Source organism: Plectropomus leopardus, chromosome 2 (assembly GCF_008729295.1).
Source record: "Plectropomus leopardus isolate mb chromosome 2, YSFRI_Pleo_2.0, whole genome shotgun sequence".
Lineage (NCBI taxonomy): Eukaryota > Metazoa > Chordata > Actinopteri > Perciformes > Serranidae > Plectropomus > Plectropomus leopardus.
This window is the reverse complement of record NC_056464.1, coordinates 32,327,683-32,351,038: the sequence shown is the minus strand read 5'-3', so window position 1 is coordinate 32,351,038 and position 23,356 is coordinate 32,327,683. Positions and strand designations below refer to the sequence as shown.

General features: G+C 39.1%; 1 protein-coding gene across 5 annotated transcripts in view; it reads right to left on the bottom strand.

Moving 5' to 3' along the window:
- The window catches only part of rap1gapb (RAP1 GTPase activating protein b), a 143,406-nt gene that overhangs the window by 41,858 nt on the left and 78,192 nt on the right, over window positions 1–23,356 (bottom strand). For 4 of the 5 annotated variants that reach the window (XM_042509013.1, XM_042508971.1, XM_042508998.1 and 1 more), the window contains one exon: window positions 6,055–6,148. Coding sequence is in view for 3 of the 5 variants with exons in the window: in XM_042508971.1 (XP_042364905.1) it covers window positions 6,055–6,148 (94 nt within the window). In the remaining 2 variants the exon portion in view is untranslated. Of the gene's footprint in view, window positions 1–6,054; window positions 6,149–15,685; window positions 15,752–23,356 lie in introns of those variants that run through there. The other variant, XM_042509005.1, reaches the window with a different exon arrangement.

Here is a 23,356-nt window from a genome sequence, read left to right as displayed (position 1 = left end):
GCTAACACTGTGATCATGCAGCACTGTTCATACCATCCAAAGAGCACTGGCGTATGAGCATCACTCTAATGAGCATGCCCAGCCCGGGTAGTCCACAGTGCAGAGCAGCAGTGATTAGCTGGTTAACTCCACAAGACCTGTGAATAGACTTTGATGTGTAAAAGTGAGTTTGCCTCAAAACAGACTGAATGCAGGAATATCTTTGATAATCACACATGTATTAATACTCATGAGCAGGAGTGTATAAATCAGTGACTTTGTTTAAAAGAAAGTCCCGTGTTGTAATCAGACTTTAGATCACAACTTAAAAACCCTCTGGCCATCAACCCTGATCACATCATTATAACACACTGAAGTGAGGTGTCTGGCTTGAAACCATGCCAAATAGACCTCGGCAGTTTCAACAGTTTCAACACAGACAGCAACTGTGTCCATGTGCAAAGGTTTCACTTCAACTTACAGGCCAGGATCAGTATATTAAAACAGTATGTGTCTCATCACAGCACCTTATAACATGTATAAATTCAGTACAATGTTCTTCATCTGAACCCTTTGAAACTTGGATTGACATAACCTTTGTTGATGCGCATTAAGACGCCTTTCACAAGCATTTAAATGTTTGAAACATGAGCAAATTGGTTTGATTTCTTTGGAAACATGGGAATAAAGGCAATGAGCAATTTGGTAAGAAACATCCTGCAAAGTGAAAAAAAGACAATGACCTGTAAAAAGGCAGAGAGAAAATTAGTAGAAATTATATTAAAAAAAATAGAGACTTTTTGAAACACTTTTTTAAACCAATTTTTCACTAGTTTTGGGTGATTTCTTTTTGAGTTGCACATTGCCTCCTTCCAGTGTTTTTCAAAGAACGATAGCCAATTTGCTCAGGTTTCGAAGGGTTAAGTATTCTCTGCATTTCTCTTATCCTAGCTCTACTATTAAATTGTCTTTGGTTATCACGTCAGCTCCGTTCTATTCAGAAACACTTGGCTGATTTACTTAAGAAGCTTTTAACTTCAACCGCATGGCAGCAATAAAACTAGGAAGTGTTACAGTACTGTTTAAGCTCTTGGCTTTAACATCCCTATTGTGTGCCACTGATAACCTCATATATGTAATGTAGAAATTACACCTTCCTGTCACCACAGACACACAATCCATTTTAACAACTGCAGCACAAATCTCACTGATTTCCATATTCTAAGCATAAAATGATTGGGCCCACAATTTGACATAAGTTATTAAATGAGAACCTGTATCTCTATTCTGTGCAGCTCCATATATACCTCTATATTATTAAGCCCTTGCAAACTGTATTTCCACTGCATGTGATACTAAAATAATATCAATGAACCTCCCATGCTATGTATTAAGGAGGAACAACTGCTACAGATCTATATTTGTCCCAGAAACCTGTGACAGAGGGCACAGACTTGTCCGTCAGCTTCACAACAAGCTGCCAACAGCTACCAGGGGTGGGAGGCATTAGAGCCACCTTTCACCTGGTGGAACAGCTGAAGGATATGATGAGCGCAAAAAGAGAGAGGAAACCAGTGGGGAATTAAAATGAACAGATGCACTGAAGGTAGGGATGGTGACTGGTAACACTATTCCAATGCTAATAATAGCTCTGTGGACTGGACTTATCCCAGTACAAAATACTGATCTGGCCTACTGCTTTTGGATGAGGCTGACAATATTATATTTTCCTTACTTCCTTAAGACCAAAACAAACAATATGTTTGTCTATCTCCTAGTTCCTTCCCGATTCCCACCCCGTCTGTTGCACATGTTCCCACTGACATACATACATTATTTTGAATGAAATTGAGACAAAAGTATTAAGTTTCAAACCCCAAAAAAAACATGTAATTTGATTTATTTAGTTTTTCTTAACATCGCTCAAACTGGAGTAAAAAGAGCATTTATTGAGTACCACTTTTAAGGTACCAAAAATGTATGCAATAGTAAATATTGACTCTTAGGGACCTACATACACCACATGCACATACACATACATGTACTGAACTACAGCTGCTGAGCACATGCACTTTATATCGCTCAATGACATGGGCCAGAATGCACTTTAAATCTGCTGCTGCCAGTCATATATTCATATTTGAGACACACTATGTAGTATTATTATTATTATTATTATTATTATTATTATTTATGCTTACAGTTATTTGTCACTGTTTCATCTCATCATTTTCTGTGGTTTTACCTTGTTTTTGTCTTGTCTTAATGTCGTCATTTTTCATTTTAAGTTTTATTTCGTTTGCATGGAGCTGTCAGCCTGAGAGAAGCCAAACTGAATTTTGTTGTACATCTACATTGACAAATGTATTATTGAAATATGACCACATGTTCCTCCATACTTGTGCAACAACATTTGTGGTAAATGACATGGAGGAATAAACTGTATCGGGCTTTAGTTTCACAGGCTATTCTCTTCTTGCACAATACAGTGAGACATATATCTACTTTATGAAATACATGTCATTTCATTTCCTGTCAACTCTACAGAAGCATTAGTAAGTATTGTAGTTTTCACTGTTTGTTTTCGTGTATGAGTTTCTACGATCATTTCAATTGTTACCTCAGTGTTTTAGATAACTGTAAGCAATGTTGACTTAACACACAGTGAAGCACTACTGTTTTTTTTTAGGTTAGCTGGTGTAAGGTCGCTAAGTTTTTTTTTTTATGCTTGCTACTTGAAAGAGCTGGCAAAAATGAAAATGACTGATGTTCACCGGTTTGTGAAAGCTGGCAATAAAGCGCCAGAGTTGACCGCCTTCCTCATAAACTTTATGGTGCTCTTCTTTATTTTCTTCTACTGTGCTGCTGCAATGAACATTTCATAACTACCCCATACCAACACTTTATGCCAGAGAATCATCACTTTTGTACCTTTTATTTATATGTTATGTTGTATAATAACTACTGAGGTCACTAGAAAGCCACTATTTATATTGCTGATATTCCCACAGTTCTTGTAAACTGGTTGTGCAGCATTGCCACTTTTGCTTCTTTGCTGTTGTTTTTGTTTCTTCAAACTGTAAACTTTGAATTGCATTTCATTTGTTTAAAAAGGTGCTATAAAAAATAAAATTGGATCGTTGATGTAAACTTTGTTCCACTGCACTATTTATTCTGTTCCATATTCCTATAGTTCTTACAACTGAGTCGTAAAGCATTATTCATATTTTGATCCATATTGTCATATATCCACTATAAGTATTAGACTGCTCATTGTGCCAGCTGCCAAAAAACCCATATTGAGAGATAAGCTCACTCTTATATTCTGCTCTTTGTTCGTACTATGCACTGCTGTACTTTGTGTATGTGTTAGCACCTTGGGCTGTGGAAATGACATTTCATTTCTGTATACTCCGTGTGTGAAAATGAAAATAAACAAACTTTAACCTTTAAAACATTCAGCCTTTAAAAGTTGTCCTCTAAAATGGTCAAGTGGCTCAGAGATAAAGAAGTGACTATCAAATTGCTCAGAAACGCTCTACAAATATCAAAAGAAATGGAAAATGCTAATAATGCGCAATACACTAGTACTAATATGTACAAAGCTAACTGGAAAAGTGAAGTTACTAACTTAAGGATGAAAAAGCACTGTAGTGATCACTTAGTTTAGAGGTGAATGTTACTATTAATAGGAAGTAAACAGATGTGGAGTTTGTAAAATGGATATGTATCACATGACATTGTGCAAGTAACGAATATTGTTAGTAAGATAGCTAATTGTTGGTTGGTTGGTTTTGGTTTGGGGTTTCTTAACAAAAAGATAGGTATAAAATATTGCCATACTTGTCCTTGAATTACACAACTCAGGATATGTGTCACTTGGAATCATTTTTTTGTCTACATCATCCTTCAATAGAAAAATGTAATATCCCTGACAGACCTTTTTCACAGCAGACATTTTGACTTGTCATAACAGGAAATGCACATGTGATACTAATAACATTAAAAATGTCTCTATTCCATTCAAGTGTACCAGTAAGTAAACTCAGCAAACTCAGACTGTGGCGGCTGTGGCTCTGGAGGTGAAGCTGGACGTCGAAGTGTCCTTGAGCGAGATACTGAAAATTGCGTGTGTGTGTGTGTGTGCGCTTGTGAATGTCTATACTGAGCAGCAGTTGGTACATTGTATGGTGACCTCGGCCACCAGTGTAAATGGGTGAATATGGCTCTGTAGTGTAAAAGGTCCTTGAGTGGTTGAAAAACTAGAGAGAGGTGCTTATGAGTGCAAGTCCATTTGCCATTTACTTCTGAGGCTTCATATTCACTTCAGATAAACTCTTTACACAAAATGAGGACAGTTGATATTACAACTGAGGCCCAGACACACTAAACCGACATCAGAAAACTGGTGGTGATGGAAGCCCCCCGCTGTGTCACCTCACGTCACTGTGTTATGGTCAGAAAGTTGCACATGAACACACCCAAACCGACTGTTAACACATTCATTCTGCACCTTCGTGAGAGGAAATACCCCTCCATATCAACAGCAGTCGTTTGCATTCATCAATCAAAATGGGAAATCCGGAAACTGTCTTGACGCCAAATAGCCAGTTAACACATTAACAACACAATATAATGTTGAAAGAAAAAAGCATTTTACTGAACGGCAGTGAACAAAAACACAAACCATCAGGAAATGTTTCTGCTAAATTCAGTTTCTCTTCAGAATGATTTCATTCAACGACCAGCTCCAACACCACCACGCCAATTCAACGTGCTGAATTGGCATGAAAAAAGCCGATGAGGGCTGATGAGGGCCAGTCTTGCGGAAGAAACTACAGCGACAAGGGCAACGGAGGCTTACCAACAGTCCAACTTTAACAGATGGTTGACCATTGGCTTTGTGTGCAAGGGCCTTTTTTTAAAGGTTCTTTTTTTGGCTTTTCTTACCTTCATTACAGAACAGCAAGAGAGTGATAGAAAAGGGAGGATGGGGGATAACATGCAGTAAAGGGCTGCAGGCTGTAATCGAACCCAAGCTGCTGCAAAGGACTCAACCTACATGGGGTGCATGATCTTCCCACTGAGCTAGAGGCTGCTCCAGTGTGTCAGGGCCTTTAAAGGAGATATAGTACATAAGATCTGGGCATAATTTTAGTCTAAAACATTTAAAAAAATGAACTAGTGAGTCACTGTGGCCTTAGTGTGCCACAGGAGAGGATAAAGAAGCTGAGCTGGCCTGTGTTGTGTCGAAATGTGTTCCCTTGTCGAATAGTGCCTCCCCATATTAATGTGTAGCGCCCCCTTGGTGGTCATGGTTAGGGCTGAGGATTTGGGTCAGGTTTAGGTGGAGAGGAAACATATATCGATGGGGAAACAGCCCTCGACACAACACCAGAGTCAACTGATAAAGCGTAGAAGTTGCAGTCTCAGTGAATCAGTTAGTGCGCAAGAAACACAGCAATGGCAGAAGCTCCAGAAAATGACCGTTATCTCCATCACAAGCAGCAAAACGACAGTAAATATCTGTGTGGCTTTCCAACAGTTCTTGGAGAGTAAAAAGATATGGTTTAATGCTGAACTCAAAGTTTCTTTTAGATTAGTAAGTAACATATAATGTTGGCTATTTACCAAACAACTCTTTAGTGTAACTGAAACAAACTGCAGGCTTACAGTTTGCATAAACTTTTCAGATGGCATGAATGATTTATTGTTACTGTGGCGTTGCTAAAACTGAGCTAAGTAAGCTATAAAGTAAACTATACACAAACGCCACATGTGAAGATCATAAGAGAGCAGCCTTATTTTGACCGGCTGCATTCTTGTCAGTTACAAGTTGCCTTTATTTACGACTGGTTTACCAGTACTCTTACTGGTATCACCAGTCAACTTCTGCTATGAAACTGCTCAGTTGTGTGAAAAGTCAGATCATTTTTTAAATGCATGTTAAATTTCTAAATTTCAGATTTTTCAGATCAGATTCTTGGCACTGACTCAGTATCTGATTCCAGCAGCTGCAGCGACTGCAAACCAGAGAAGAGAAGAGAACAGCAGCGGGTCGAAGTCTTGTGTTACCTTTGAAAGTGAGGGAAGAGGAAATGGAGGGTGGGAGCGTGCGAGTGAGGGCTCTACTTCATCAGAGATACGAGGAATCCTTCCATCTTGTTTCCTGTGAGTCAGAGAGGATGGAGGGGTGGGGAGAGAGAGAGGGGGAGAGAGGGTTGAGTTCAGTTTGTCATTTAAGCAATAAGAGCACAGGAAAATGTCTGTTACACAATTGAGTCATCCCATCAAAGAGGATCATTGAACTCCTACTACAATGAGACGGTTCTATTATTATGCTACTGAGAGTATTTCTGTTTTCTGGCAAAGAGAACCTTCCTGTCCTATGTGTCCTAACTTTCCTGCAACTTTTGCCTCCACATCGGCTGGGTTGAAGGCCATCAGATGATTAGAGGCAAGACTGTGAAACGGCACAGATCAGGAGAACCGCACAAAGGAAGAGGAGGAGTGTAGAGACGACGCAGAACAAAGTGAAAAATTGATACAAAGCAGAAGAAGAAAGGAGCCTCAGCTTTCATCTCTTAACCCGCTGCCCTCGTCTCCCCATCTCTGCTCTCCCTCGGCCCCTCCTCTTCTCTGTGTGATTGGAGTGAATTACCAGTTTGACCAGGATTCTGGTCACAGCATATTAATTCACACTTTGTCTCACACAACAAGTCCGTTGCTAGAACTGGCAGCCCGTCTGTGTATGCAACCTGCTCCCGAACCTGCAGAGGGCTTCTCTACATGCTGCTCAGGAGCAAAAGAATCACAGAACAGGACTACCTGATTTCTTGGTGAGAATAGAGTGAAAATTAGTGTAGTCTCACATATTTCCTCCACTCTGCCATCTTGGCTCACAGCACAGGTGTGGTGAAATAAGATCATTCATAAAGCGGCCTTTCTTCTGCAGACAGCCCATTATTAGACATCGCAACATCTGAAAATGCTGTGACTATTTCAGCGGGAGAGAATCTATAAGTCTGAGTAAACAGAGCTGCACTTTTATGACAACAGACTGCTGACCTGGAGTTGAGGTTAAGAAAGCTATTTGTAACATAGCAGGAACACTGTTCTTTGTTGCCTCTGATCTCTGCTGAATCCCAGGAAATGACTGAAAGAGGCTGTCAGATCTCTGCTGCAGCATCCTCGGCTTCTCAGAACCGACATCCCTCCAGAGAGTGAACTTTGTTACGTCTTTCATATGATGCAGCCGGAACACAATAAAAAGATGATGTCAAATGCAGCTTGGAGCCAATAATGATGCATCAAATTCTGCCTACAAAGAACAGCCTTACTGGGCTTGTTCAGCCGGAAATCTGTTTAACTGTCCCATGGAAGCAGTGATGTAGCAAGGTCAAACACCATAGGTGAACCACACAAATGTATGAAACACAGTTATTATTGTACAGAAGGACAATGTATTCTCTGAATTTAAAAAAATATTGACCCCTTATCTCATAATTTTGAGATAAGATCTCGTAATTTAGAGATCCTTATCTCTAAGGATCTAATAATTACGAGATCAGGATCTCGTAATTATGAGATCTTTCTCGTAATTACGAGATAAGGTGTCATTTTTTTCTATTCAGTATATGCAATGCGCTTTCGTATTATTGCACCAAATTACAAGGGTTTTGTTTTTTTCATGACACTCTCACCAAAAAACAGAAAATTAAAAAGCTTTTTAACTTTGGTAAAACAGTGTGCCTTGGAATATATTGGTTTTGAAAAAACAAATCCAACCTCTCCCTCTTTTTCTGGACATTTTTGTCCCTGAATTCAAAGAGCACCTGTTTTTGAGATCCATACATGTGAAGCAGCACTCCTCAGTCAAACCTTTTTTTCATAAATGTGCAAGCAGCTTATCACGACTAATACTTGCGTTTTGTCAAGTCACCATAGTAAATATTACGAGAGCAGAGGATGAAGTGACATGACGTAGCATAAAAAAGAAGACCCACAGAAAAGCAGCACAGCCTCGCAGCCAATTTTTCCAAGTGGCTACTTGCAGTATTGTGGCGGGAAAAAAAAAACCCTGGCAGCCCAAAAAGTATTTACCCTGTAGGCCACCATTATAAAAGAGATGTCTGGAAAACTCTTGATAGGACACCTTGGACTGCAAACAAGGTTAATTATGAAGGGCCTGGCAGGCCTTGCGGGCCGAGACAGCAGAACAAACACGACTGCACATATTTAGTGGGCTGCATCCCATGGAAGCAAACCTGAAAGCTAGAAATTGTTTTTGGTGTATGTGCGAGTGGAGTGAGCCCACTGGAATGAACTAATGCCATCTTGGCATTCAGTATCTAGTTACTATTGTAAATCTACGAAAAAGGAAGAAACAAAGTCCATGTAATGTTGTAATAATATGTAAGAAGTCCCGATATGGTGCATGCGTCAAACAAGCACAAGACTTTCACCCAGGAGACTGGTGTTTGTGCCCAAAAGTCAATGTTGAATTCTTTTAATAACAATGTAGAATAGTATGATAGTAATGTGACATACATAACCTTTTGTTAGTAACAAAAGTATTTATTTAAAACCAAACCATGATGTTTTGGTTTTTTCTTGAAACCTAACCATCTAGTTACCACACAGTTTTATAGCATAATGACAACCATTTCATAACATTAACAAGATGTTTAAAACTGTGACTGTTATAGCAAATGGTAATATATGTTTCTTTGAAGAGGGTCACATATGTGGTTCTGGAAGTCAGTGGAAACAGACCTATTCTGTTGTTTAGGTATGGAAGAACATTGTTTTTTGTTTACCTTCTGTACATATAAAAGATTATTCCTTTAAATTTGTGTTTCTTTTATTACATTGAGCCATTATACAGTAGGTATCAGTCATGTGCCCGCTGCTTCAGCATGCAGACAGTTAACCCAAACCTCCCATGCGGGACGACCCCATATCCATAATGAAAAGTAAAGCATAAAGGTGCAAATCAATCTTGATTTAGAAAAACTCCATAGACAGAAAGATGAAGGCTGCCTGACTGCCTGCCACTTTCACTACCGATGGCACGCTTGTTGGTGGCTCTCATCACGGAGGATGAATAATTTTCTCGTGGTGTGTGCGTGCCATTGTCTGTTTATACCATTACTGCATCCATTTACAAGCCAGATAACAGAAATATATCTGGATAAAGGGTAAATGCTATCTTTGACGCAAGCTGGCATATTCTGACGATCCCAGCAAGCACACGTTATCAAATACCACCATCCTGCCAAATGACACAGTGATACTGTACGATGTTGATTTATTAAGTCACAAATCAAAGAGTAATATTTAGTAATTCATCATCTGCTGTGAAGCCATTGAGGCACAACGGTGCAGTGGATAAATTATTAGCATGCAAAGACTGTCAAGAAAATATAAACTGTACTGTACTATAGGTACTGAAAATCTGTCATTCCTTAAAGGGATGCTGCGCCTATTATAAAAATTCATATAGGTTATTCCTATAGTCCAAGACAGTCCAAAAATATTAGTACACATGAGCAGCTCTCTCCAAAATCCAAAAATTAAAGTATTAAAACTAGGGCTGATTTTTTAAAATGGTGAACATCGCAGAAATTCAATAGCTAATTGAAATTAATTGCATTTTTTAAATCACATGCTTTCAGTTCAATTATTTTGCATTACAAAACAGTTATTTAGTGCATATTAACAAGGTAAAGCAGTTCTTATTATACTGTCTTGATCAGGAATCAAATGACAGAAAAAAACTGCATGGGACAAGCATAAAGTGGGCATGTCTGTAAAAAGGAGACTCATTGGTACCAATAGCACCCATTTTCATTCAGATATCTTGAGGTCAGAGGTCAAGGGACCCTTTGAAATGACATTGCCATTTAGATTACGTTTTTTTTTTTTGGGGGGGGGGGGCGGCTGTTCTACTGCTCCACCACTTGTGCCCAGAATATGCTCGGCGCATAATGCGTGGTGCAATGCACAACTAACCGGTGTTTATATATTTCAATAGCGCACCTTGAACCATGAACGGTCCAGCTGCAAAAATAGGCCTCTGCAAATTAATGAATGTGTGGAAACCCTGAACTAATATGCAGTGGACAAGTTCAAATGACTATAATCAGAAAGCTCTATTGTATTAATAATCTTGTGTATTTTACTATAAAAGCATCAGTTTTCTCTCATTCCTTATTGAGCTGTGAACTGGAGTTATATAAATAACCAGCTGCTTTATTAAGATAAATGACACAGGCCTACTGTGGTGTGTCCTAATGAGCTTTGGAGCTGCTGATTGGCACAGGTCAAGCCCATGCACAGCAGCAGCCAGGTGGCAGGGTCACTGTGTCACGTCAGCGGGATGATTGGCACGCTGGAGGCACATCTCAACCAATTATTTATCCAGGCAGCTTAAACAATGAGTGCGGCTGCCTTTTGCCAAGCTGCACACACATGATTCCAGGTGAAAGGTTCATTCTGCAGTCACATCTGATTAACTATTTGCAACCATGTGGATGCAGAAAGCCAGGAGAGAAACAGAGAAAAGACAAGGGGGTGTATCGCACTGTGTCACTTTCTTTCCTTTAGCCGAGAAAAAAACATTGCTCATGCCAACTTTAATAAAAAGATCCTTGATCATCTGCTTTCATAGGCTGAGTGTGCGGTCACAACCACAAACATTTGTGGTTAGTTTTTTTTCTCATTACACATTCATCTTGCAACACCTTTTTCTTGTTCTGTGGTATAGACACACTGCACAAAGCTCCTTCCTCTTTTTCTCTTCATATTGAGCTTGATTTCTTGTTACAGCTGCAGTTTTATAAATGTGTGTGTCACCTAGCAACATTACCTTTCTCCTGAACCACTGAAAGATGTTGTGTTTGAAAAGCAACCCCAAAAGCTACAATACAACATTCTATACTGGAATAAAATTTGAGAAAATTATAGGAATTATTTATGAACTCATGAATGATCTTAATGGGAAATGCTGTTTTGCAGGAGTGGACTACATTTTTAAAATGGTGACGTCTCCAAGCACATCATTTGATCCTTTGGTGGGGAATAAATATACCACACATTACACTGATAAAAGATGTATGCCAACTATCATCCACGTTTAAAAAATATGACAGTATTAATCATCTGCTTCATTTTACAATGCCTTCTGCAATTATGGATTGTAAAAACAGCACATTACCTCTGACAAAACTACCTTCACTGAGCATAATTTTTTACACATAACAAGTTCTCATTTTCAATGCACTGCTAATCACCAGCAAGCACCAGTAAATGACCCAATATGGACAAATAGTTAACTTTGCTATTTATGTCTGCAGACCAGTGAGCCAAACTCCAAAACAACTGGTATTCACTTTCAAGCTCTACACTTGCTGGATTACAGTGTCCTTCATAATAGCATCATATATCTTTATATTAACTTATGGCAGAGGAAAGTTTCTAAAATAGACACAAAGCATTTTGAAACCACATCCAACCATTAATCCCATGCATTGACAGCAGTTGCCTCCACAGACTGTTGGGTCATGAGCTCTGCTAAGACCCCCAGCTTTCTGTAGTCCAATCATCGCTCAGACTGGAAGAACACCTGCAAATACAAATGCACTGGACAACACCGATTACACCACAATACACATTTGAGTAGGATGGGTTTGCAATGTGTTGCTGAAGTCACAAAGAGTAGAGGATCAAGGCCAGACAGTGAAACAGTTAAACCACTATTTTTAAGGGTCAATTTATCAAATACACATAAATGTTTCGTCCTGAGGTTACTGTTGTAACCTTTGGACCTTTGGAAGACTTTAACGTCTTTGTCCTATAAGTGAAAGTTCTGGTTTGCTGAAGAGGCTAAAAAACGAGTAAAATATCATTTTACTTTCCATACAGAATGTCAATACAGATGTATTGTGTCATATGGAATTTGATATATATTGAGATTATTTACTTAGTCATAATTGTCTTTTTTGTTATATTTTATGAGGTGTCTCTTTCTCCAACCTGACCTAACTCCTGACTCATCAAATACTGTGTGAACGCTTGATCAGTGGCCAGTCAGCGTAAGACACCAAAACACAGAGGCATCTTTTAGTGACGTATGACACGACCTGGGTGTTGGCATTTATTGACATTCTTGGCAATGCCATAGAATAAAAAGTAATAACGTCTACATTTGGCGAGGGAGGGGAGGTGGAGGGGTCAAACAAACTCCGGACTTTCACCAAAGTCCGGAGTTTGGGTGAAAGCTCAAACTCATGAGCAGAAGGGTACATTTCCTGTGGAAATGAAAGATTATTTTGAAAAGATACAATGTATATAATGAGCATAAATTAACCTACCATTCGTGAATGTCCACAATTGATACAGTGGGGGTAGGAAAAGCTTCATATTTTGACATCCTGGGCCATCGACCAAGCATTGGTACTTGACGAGCTGGGATTGAGAATATGTTGGTTTCTACCATCCCATACATTATAATAGTAATGTTGATTGCAATGTTTTATAAGTGATTATGCATTAAAGATAAGCTGATTATATTGTATACCTCTGATGATAATTATGACATTGACATTGCACCAACAGAGGTTAAGTGTATGGATGATTTGTCATTATCAGTTTATCAGTTGAGGTCAAAGCAGACATGTTAAAAACAAATAATTGGAAAAAAGGGGAAAAATATTAACAAAAGGACAAAAAATGATGAAGTTAATCTAAAGGCTCATCTCTGAGGCTTATTAGCAGAAATGTACAATAGTAAAATCTGTTGACCTCGGGCTAAATAATGGCTGAACACAACCACTGCATGTCTGCCAGCTCAACAAATGCATTGGTTTCTCTGGCAAACAAAAGATACCCGCAGGCACTGCAGAGGGAGTCACAGATCATCACGTTGAGTGCTGCTATGATAGAGTAACCTTGTCTATTAATGGTAGGGTAACTTTTTTTCTGTTAAAGCTTAGCAAAAAAGCTTTAGCAGACCTCTTCAGCAAGAAAACCTTGAGGCATCTTACATAAAAAAAGAGATCAGCAGGGTAATGATTTTCATATGCAACAAGAAGCAAACAACTTTAAAGATAGCTGATGGGTAACCACAATAACTCAGCTCTCTTTAGTTCTGTTTAAATCAAGTAATGAAAGCAAGTCAGCGAATAAATTATGTCTCTAATTAAAGTCTGACAACAGTTTTTTCATTAAAACAATATAGATACCTTCAATCCAACTTTTTCTCATTAAAAAAACAACATAAAAAGACAACAGCTCTGGTGCAGCATGCTTATCACTAAGTAAATCTGTTGGCGACGACAAACCGCCAGTCAGCCTGCAACAATACTTTATTGTAAAACAGTCCCACCACCATGGGGGTCAGAGTGTACAGGTGACACCAGCTTACGGAGGGGGGCACACAAAGGTCTATGGTTGACACTTACATGGGATCAAGTACAAGAATTTACTTACTGAGTTTTTATCACTGATAACAAAATTTTACATGATAAATGAGTTATCATTTAAATCTCATTTCAACTTGTCATCAGTTAACACAGTTATTGTGAAACCATTTTCAGAACGGATGCGCACATACACACATACTGCTAATGTAAAGATGTAAAGAGAATTTCAAAATGTCTCACCAAAAATCAGGGGCCCAAAAAAGTGAAGCCAGGGTACAGAGAGAATGATAAAGTTAAAAGAGCAGAGAGGTAATGGCCAAATTTATGACTAAAACGAAAAGTTCACATTAGCAAAATTAAGGTCATTAAATCCACATGTACTACACGACCAGCTGGGAAATGCTCAATGAATGCACCATTCTCTCCACTGATACTCCTTTTCCACCAAATTAGCTCTGTTTTTTAACTGGTTCTGTTCAGGACAGATATTTGTTGTTTTTTTCCCCCAAAAACAAAGCATTGACTAACTGTCAAAAATAAGAAGATGAAAAAGACTTTTGCGTGCAAGACCCTTTCCAACATGTAGAATAAAAAACACCCACTGATGCTCTCACTGTTAACACTTCAGGTCAAAGAAAACTTTGTCGTATTTATAAAAACATTTTCTCAGTGTTTGGAAATAAGCCAATGTCTTTCTTGTTTTGGAATCACATTAGGTATATGTATGAAAAACAAAGATGGTTGCTTGAGACTCCATCTCTGTCACTATAAGGCTAAAGGCCAAAAGGTGAAATTGTTTGTTTTAAAGCTAATGCTGGGTTGAGTTCCCAGATAGAAATTTCAACTGGAGTGCCTCCAGGAGTTGGATTTCTTAATTGGAAAGTTGGAGAAACCTTATAAACCACAAATTTAAAATCCACTATGGCTCACCCAAGCATTTCAGTAGCAAAAGCCATAGTGATATACTCTTTATCAGCACTTCTGTCCTATTTATGTGTCATTAAATCAGTCATACACACAATTCTGCCAAACCTATATCTGTGGACACGCAGTGTTTGTATGCCCATTATAAAGTGGAACACGTTGTTATCAGCTGGTATCACAAAAAAAATGGCTAGCCTGGCTTGACCTGGTGTTACCATTAATAATTTCGTTTTCCAACTTTTTGTATTGAAACGTGATCAACTCAGGTGTGATGTCACTCCAAGCTCCCACCTCCGACTTTATAGGTAAACGGGCCGCAGCATAAGGGTGGGTGGTCATGTGCTAGAGTGGGGGTAGACAAGGGGCCAAATTTGGACAAATGTTATCCCCCGGTTGATAATTCCTAATGGCTGGTCAATGTCAAGGTTAATCTGAAGACTTCTGTCTGTCTTAATCCTGTATCTTGATGTCTCTGATTGCTCCTCAAAAGACTCAGCTGAAAAGAAGAAACAATTGGAGCCCTGCCCAAAATAACTTTTATCTTTTTTGATTTGGTTGCACCCACTTCACCGGGTGTCAAATTGTAACGCTGCTTTGCTCACAGTGTTCAGGGTCATAATCCTCATTATCAGATGTCACCAAAACACAAATCCAAGAGTTGCTCTGTTAAGACTGAACTAAACACTAGAGGCAAAACACAAACTTTGCCGACATTCTGGCACATTTTCATCTCTGTTGACGTAACAAAAATGAAGCCTGACTGAATGTGGGGACTCAAAGCGATTCATGAGATGAGAATATTTCCTTCTAATTCATTTTCACTGGCGCAACTCCAGGTTTTGCCTTTCAGCGGCATTACAGATTAAATTCTGGCTTCTGGGCTTGATTTCCTAGATTCATAAATACTGACCAAATATAATATTCATATCAGATTTTTTTGCCTTAAGAGTCCCGCTTGACTGCATCTTTCCGTCTAACAGCACCACACACACACAGTCTGAGAGAGACAAGTACACATAAACCCCTAAGCTTTGCAGGTCCACTTAGTAGGGAGCAACTAATCTAATCAAGTACAGCAGCTAATGTACACTGAAAGCAGAGTCATTTACTCGAGATGCCGCTTCCTGGGTGGACACGAGAGAGAGGGAGAGACACAGAGAGAAAGTTCAGGGTCCAGAGTGATGAAGGATGAAGAAATCAGGACAGATCAGCTGGAGCCGGAGCCAAGGCACACTCTTCTTCAGCAGCTCGTGTTGCGTATGTCTGTTTCTGTCTCTTATCATCTGAGCTCTCTCAATTTATCTATCTTTCAACAGCTTTTCCCAACCAGCACATTTCACTCCATCATCCATCCTTACCTGTCTGTAGTGCTGCCTCACTCGCAGCTCAGTCTCTTCTCAAAAACTTGAAGCTCCTCTCCGTATCGCTCCCTCCGTGTGTCTGACTCAGTCTCTCTCTCCTCCAACACCTGCTGTTGGGGATCAGCCTCTCTCCTGTCAGATGGTGCTGAGAGCAGCCCTCCCTCTATCCTCCCTTTCCGTCTTACCCTCCCCGTCTTCCTCTCTCCCTCTCTTCCCCTTCCACACATACGTACATTTTCCTGTTTTTAGTCTGAGGCAAGCACAAACGCTCCCTTCTCTCTATCTCCTGCTCCCTCTCTCTGCTGATGTCTCCCCCTTTGTTCGCTTTACATCTCCACCTCCCCTCTTTTGTCTTGATCTGTCTATGACAGAGAGCTGCCCGTCCAAGCTTGTGGGTGTTGCTTTGCTTAGCATTTGCCTCGGTGCTTGTTAATAACAGATTCTGCTCATTCAATGGCCGGATGTAAGCTTGAAAGCAAAGTTTTCAAAAAAAAAAAAGGGGGGTGGCATTACCTCATCTGAAAGGGGACATCAAATCTCCCTGTCCTATTATCTGCCTCGCTCTGACAGCTTGTTCCAATATCATAAAACCCCTTCTGCAGAAATTAGCCTAACCATCCCATTGTCCATTTGACACATTAGTGGCAGGCAGTTAGCTGAAAAGCTCTCAAACGCTGCAGGTTTTGGAGCACGCTTGCACATAATGGAGAAAATGACTTGCTCAGCCCACAGAGGAATAAACACAGGTCAGTGTTGTCCAATGTATTACTGAGTAATCACATTTTCCTAATCCTCATGCATAAGACATCACTACACATTACGCGCACAGTCACAAATAAGTGATCTTATACAAAAAGCATTCACTGGATTTCAATGCAACATTTCCTATTTATGTCCACCTCTTTGCACCAAACATAACCACAAATAAGTATTTCAATTTTAGATACCATTATTACCTGAAATAAGTCCAATATAGAATGTACATGAGAGCAGCTCACAGAAAAGACATACTCCTACTCTGTGTCCACAGCTATGGAGGGTTATTAGGACTGTAACTAAATATATAAATACATAAGTAACTATATAATTAAATGCTCAAATAAATGAATACATATATAGGTCTAATTATATAAAAATGTTTAAATATATAAATAAATGTATATTTTAAAAAATCCCCAAATAAATATATAGATAATTCCTTATTAAATATATAATTAATTGCTCAGACAAATGAATTATTATTAAATTATATTATATATTTAAATGCTTAAATAAATGCTGAAATGCTTAAATAAATATATATACATTTATCCAAAAAACCTTAAATAGATTTTAAAAAATAAACAATTCTATAATAAACTATTTAAATAAATGATTAAATAAATAATCATGTAATCTAACATAAAAAATTACAAATTAGAGTCATTAAAATAGAAATGTTGAATTTATTTCTGTATTTATTCATTTCTTTATTTACAATCTCTATATATTAAAACATTTCTATATTTTTTCAATATATTGACAAATGTATTTACTTAGTATTTTTAAGTGTATTCATCTAGTTATAATAATTTCTTTCTTTTTATTTTATTTTATTTAATTTATTTTTTTTTTTTTACAAATTTTCATATGCTATTTCATCATTAAATTCACTTGTGAGAATATTTGAGGAAGGAAATCAACTGTTTAATTTTATATATTAAGAAGCTGGTGTTTTTAAATTCAAACAATGATTCAGAAAGCATAAATAAATTTCTTCGCAGTGACTCAACTTTGTAACACTCTATTCACTTTCACACAAAGCTGCCCCACACATACATCAATACTTGTAGGAGAAAACAAAAACTCAAAAGACCTAAATATGATAAATTATCCATTTCCTTACCAAACATGCTCCACCTTTTGGGAAAAAAAAATCAGAGAATTCCATGCGCATCCTCCCTCCTCCTGTGTGTTTGCTCTCAAGCATCACCTCTGGAAACCGATTTAGCTGCTCGCTGGGGTTACAGTTATAGTTCTATTCAAAGTACAAAGCTGCAGAAAATGTAATGTAGTAGTGTGCCAATCGATAAGCGAGGCTGCAGGCCCTGAAACATGCCCATAAAGGGATGTGAGCCAAGCCTTTAGGCGGCCTGTTGGCTTGTCCACACCCTCAAATGTGTATAAAGTTACAGGTAGCCCAGAGCTAGCTAAAAACACACAGACACACACGACACGCACACGCGCACACACACACACACACACACACACACACACAAGCCAGTATGCCACAATGAAAGGAAGACACAATGCCTGCTCTTTTCATTTACTGCTCAGGAGGGTCTGGGTAACAATAGATAACCTACATTGTGGTTTTCCAGTCAAGGTCCGGGTAAGCTGTTCTAGCACTCACCCAATAAACACAGTTTTACCCCAGGGAGGCGAGAAACACCTAAACAAAGTTCCAGCAGTTAGAGAAGGAGCACACAGCATGCAGGTTAAACACAATCAACACCTCAAGACTCAGAGCTGCCAGCAGGGTGGAGCTGCAGATGCAAGGAGGACCTTTGCTCACACGGGGCAGAACAAATGGGAGTCAAATCAGGTCAGGAGGATGCTCACTAAAAAAAAACGATCAGTATTTTATTCAAGTGGGAATTTAGAATAGCCAAGTTAATCAGACGGTGTGCAATTACTGTATAAGAGTGATTGTTTGTGGGTCATGCTGACTCCTTTTTTCCCCCCATTTCTCATTTCATTAGTTTCAGCCCCCTCTCTGTCTGTCTCTCATTGTGACTGTCTGCTACCCACTCTGTTCGTGGTCCTCTCCCGAGGCAGCCAGACTAAATTTAACATTTACACATCACCAAACTGCAGAGAATACGCTTAGAAAAAGAATCAGTAACACTTAAATTTATATGAATTTTGTCCTTGTGACACTCATCGTATATGTGAGAACAACAAAACATGCTTTAAAACTGCAGGGCAGCTGCAGCCTCGAGTGACACACTGGGGTGGAGCTGAATTCTTTGTGAAACTGCCTCTGCAGTTGCTGCTTCTTTCACAGAAACTCTGCCAAAGGTCGAGCAACTCTGTGGATGGATGAAAACCTTCAAGACTCAGGGCTATATAAAATGAAAAGACATGTTGTATTGTTAGAGAAAAAAATCATACACCTTAGGCTGTGTTTAGACTGCAGGCCCAAATCTGTTTTTTTTTTTCTGTGTGTACATATGACTCATATCTGTCCTTTCATAACAGTAGGCGGGTTTCCATTACAGATTTGGGCAAAACAGCGATATTTTCTAAGCAGGATCACGACATCTGCGCAACCAAGGCCCACGACAGTGCAAGCCTGAAGTAATCAAATACAGAAATATTCATCCCTTCTAGTTTCACAACTTTTCCACTTTGTTTTGCTTCAAAGAAAATGGGATGAGGGTGATACAAGAGCCAATCTTGCACATCATCAACGTGTTTGTATCATGTTTTCTGTAAGTGTGTACCATGGAGACTTATGCAGGCCAGTACTGGACACACTGAAACAACCAGAGCTGCAGAGAAAATGCTATGGAGCAATGTTTTAACAAGCTGGTACCATTTTTGTTTGCATCATCCTTCTGCATGTGCGTTAGGATGCATGCATGAATATTTGTGTGGCGTATAACATCCTGCACTTGGTTTCACATTATTCTGCTGACAGATAGTTCCAACAAATGAGGCAATGCGCCAACAACACCAGAGAAGAAGACGACTGCTAGCAACCAAACAAAAAATACAGGATGTGAAATATCTACACAATCAGCTTTGCAAATGTTTTATGAGGAGGAAAATACACTCAAAACATTTGTTAAACCGCAGGAAAAAACAATACATTCCTGTAATTAACACTGAATCTAAATATGTTTTGTTTACAAGAAAATTGGCCACCTTTAAACTAAGGCAGAATTAGAGGAACACTTTCTATCCCTCCCAAAAAAATGTAATTAACATGTGTAGTCTTGGGGTGCGGGACTTGGTCGTGGCTCTCATTCCCCTTGCGGCTTGAAAGGTGGAAAAGGAAACAGTTCTACACAACAACAGTGCTGTCAGCACTCCCAGAACCCCGCTGACTCTCATAATTACCTTGCATTTGGGTGGCCCTCTCTATTGATTTTGGCAGCGATAAACCTGGACCCAAAACTGGGTGTGAAAACCACAGGACTATCAGCGGGACAGGTAGCATATGGATGAAAGGCTGCAGCTCACACAGTTAACAAACACAACAATTTCTTGATTCCCTGTCAGACTGAGTTCAAAATCTCATCTTCTACACTTTACATTTGATATCATTCATTATCTAATAAATCAAAATGTCTTTGTCTGCTACATTCAAAAATTAGAAATTGTTGTATGCCTCCACGCCCAGGTCAAGTTGCACTTATAGTTTACATCCATGAAAACATGGATGCTTCACACACATCTTCCCCCACTGGCAGCACAGAAGATCGATACAGTCGGCACAGTTTAAAGGAGTGCACCCAAGATAACTGTCACAATTCCATACTGACCGAGTGTCTCCCCTTCTGTTACGATGTTGAATAACGGCCAGAAAAGTAGTTAAGCGTAACATTATGATGTCACAGTCATCACTTCATCATTTTTCCCCATTAGACACTTGTGTGAAAATTTATTGCAATTAGCAAATTAATTCTTGAGTTGTAGCCATCAACATATTTGTGAGGTCACAGTGACCTTGACCTTTGACCTCCAACCACCAAATTCTAATTAGTTCATTCTTAAGTCCAAGTTGATGTTTGGGCCAAATTTGAAGAAAATCCCTCAAGGTGTATGAAACCATCCATCTACCTGTTGTACAAGTTCTGTTTAAGGTTGCAGCGGCCCTGGACTCTATCCCAGCATGCACTGTGCAGGGTAAAATTAATGGTCTGGTGTCATTTAAGAGCCTGAAGTTAGTAGTATTTTATTTTGTTAATACACAAAGTTATTTCTTGGTGGTCAATGTAAGACCATTTTCCAAAAAAACATTTCTAAATTAAAACACTGAAAGTATGTTCTCATCCTAAATTGATTGAATGATGAGTGCATTGAGCCTAGCCCCACTCTGCTGAGTGTCTGAGTGCCCCAGCGACTAATACGGTGATTAGAGTCATTTTGTGGACATGCAGGGCTGTCAGCAGCTGCTCCAGGTGGAAACGGCTGCTGCTGAGTGAGGAGCACAAAAAGAAGACAAAACAACAACAACACAGCTGACCTCAAGCTGAGATCGAAGCAGAGAATGAGAAGATACTGATGCGTTCATGTAGAGCGATAGAAATGTTGGAATATGACAGAGTTCTGCGGTGATGGCGAAACATGAAACCAGCATACACCCTGGATCAGGGATATACTTGCTTTGCTTGAGGGCCACTTTTTTTTAAATGACAGGAGGCCAGGGGCCAGTTGTAGCAGCACCACCATACATGTTTCTAGGATTTTAGCATGTTTCTAAAATTTCCGGACGTTCCTAAGATTTTAAGACATTTGTAGGAATTTAGGAAGTTTCTAGTATTTTAGGACATTTCTTGGATTTTAAGATGTGTTGAGGATTTAAGGACATTTTTAAGATTTCTGGATATTTCTAGTATTTTAGGAAGTTTACAGGATTATATGATGGTTCTAAGATTTTAGCACATTTCAAGTATTTTGGGACGTTTCTAGGATTTTAGGATGTTTTTGGGATTTTAGGGCTTTTCAAGGATGTAAGACATGTCTAGGACATCAGGGGCTTAGCTAAAACCTCTCTTGGGGGGTGCAAGGGATCCTCTACTGGCACGTTTTTGATTAAACAAGCTCTACTTTGACGCTGTTTATGCACTCTGGCACTTGTAGGCATATAATAAAAGTAAAAAAACAATTCCCAGCGTGAATCACTTTATTTTTATCATGAATTCAAAAATGGCTGGAGGTTGGGTGGGGGGGTTTGGCCTGCGGGCCGTAGGTTGAAGATCAATGCCCTAGACAATAAAAAGCCTTAATACTGTGAAATGCTTTCACGGCTTTGTGTGAAATCAACAAAAGCTAAAATAATTTTTCCACTACTGAAATCAACTGTTTCTGAGCCATGCTGTCACTGACATTTGAAGATCTCAATACCAAACACGTCCTCGTCATTTTCCAAACACAAGAAAGTGCCACATTTCATCTCCTATGACAACAAGAAAATTGTAGTTGACAGCATTGGTTAAATATATGTCCTCGAAAATATTGCAAAGAATGATTTGATCATTCTATTTATGAACATATTTATAAATGCCACAAAGCAAACCATACATGCCCGAGTGACTCATTCACTGTCATCGTAGTCAGTGAGGTATGTAAATTGCGTAATTAGAGAATCTCGTGGACTGAGGTGTAACAGATCTCCATTACACTGAGTTGACCTCCTGATAATGTTAAATGGCTACGACTCCAAGCAACATTACCCCCTCAATAAGTCTGAGCCTTTCAATTAATTAGCTGAATACATCTTTATTAGTAGGGAAGGCTAATGAAGTGCAACCGGGACTAAGAAACATAGGTGCCTGTGTGTGTTGTAACACGATAATCAGTATGTAAAAGGAAAAAAAACGCCTTTCAATATGCAGTTATATATTTCATGTCTTAAAACTGAACATTATAATCTTCAGAAAGAAGCAATTTAAAGTGTGGAAAGAGGGTGGACAGTACTTCAAAAAGCTCCTATCATGCTTGGCTGTTTTCTCATCTATCGTGGCAGCTGCCGTCTATTTAGCTGAACAGGTGCACTGAGTACCAGGCGAACCCCATCTGCTAGAATTACCTCCAACAGCACCTCACTGCTCTCTGCTCCGTGCCCTCTGCACAACCTGCATAAGCAGACCACATTGCAGCTGCATTGGGTCAGAATGTTTTTCTTAGCGAACTTACTGAGGGCTCGACACACCCGTCTGGGTCGCAGCAGGGGTCTCCTTCCTGCCTGGTTTTGATGCTGCCATAAGGAGCACACAGCAAGTCCGTCGACTAAAAAAGCAAAAGCCCTGTTGCTTTTTACCCACAGCAAAACTCAGCTACTCTGGATCCGAAAAATTCCCAGAGATACAACCTGGGTTTAATATGTGCTGCTTTACCATCTTTTTTGATGCAGAAAAGGGCTCTGAAAGGGTTTTGTTCTGTTATCTCTGTAAGCCTCTAGAGATAATTAAAATTAGTCACATTCACTTGATTATGCAAGATATGAATAATAAGATAAGAGGTTTCATAAAATATCTTTATATTTGGAAGGGGCATATTGCGTCATTTTTTCAGTACAAAAGACTCAAGCTGAAGAGAAATATTGTTTTTAACATTATGAAAATGTGTTATTCAGGTGTATTGTACATCTTTTGAGCATTGGGACATCACTAGACACTGCTTTTCAATGGCAACTAGACTGTTACGTAAAATCCAAATCTATTGTGGGGGTGTACTGTAGAGCAATCTCAGAACCCATCAGCTACTGTCTGATAGGGGTAGCATACTTAAATCTCTATGAACAGTTAAATGTACATAAAAAAAATAACTAATGTGGATTAAAAAAAAAGTTCTTAGGCCACAATGACAGCCAGTGGGTTCAGAGATAGCTTTCGGTCAATGTTTTATATGCAGACTGTCTGCCTGCCTCTAAAACGTGATCGGTCCATACTACTCGAA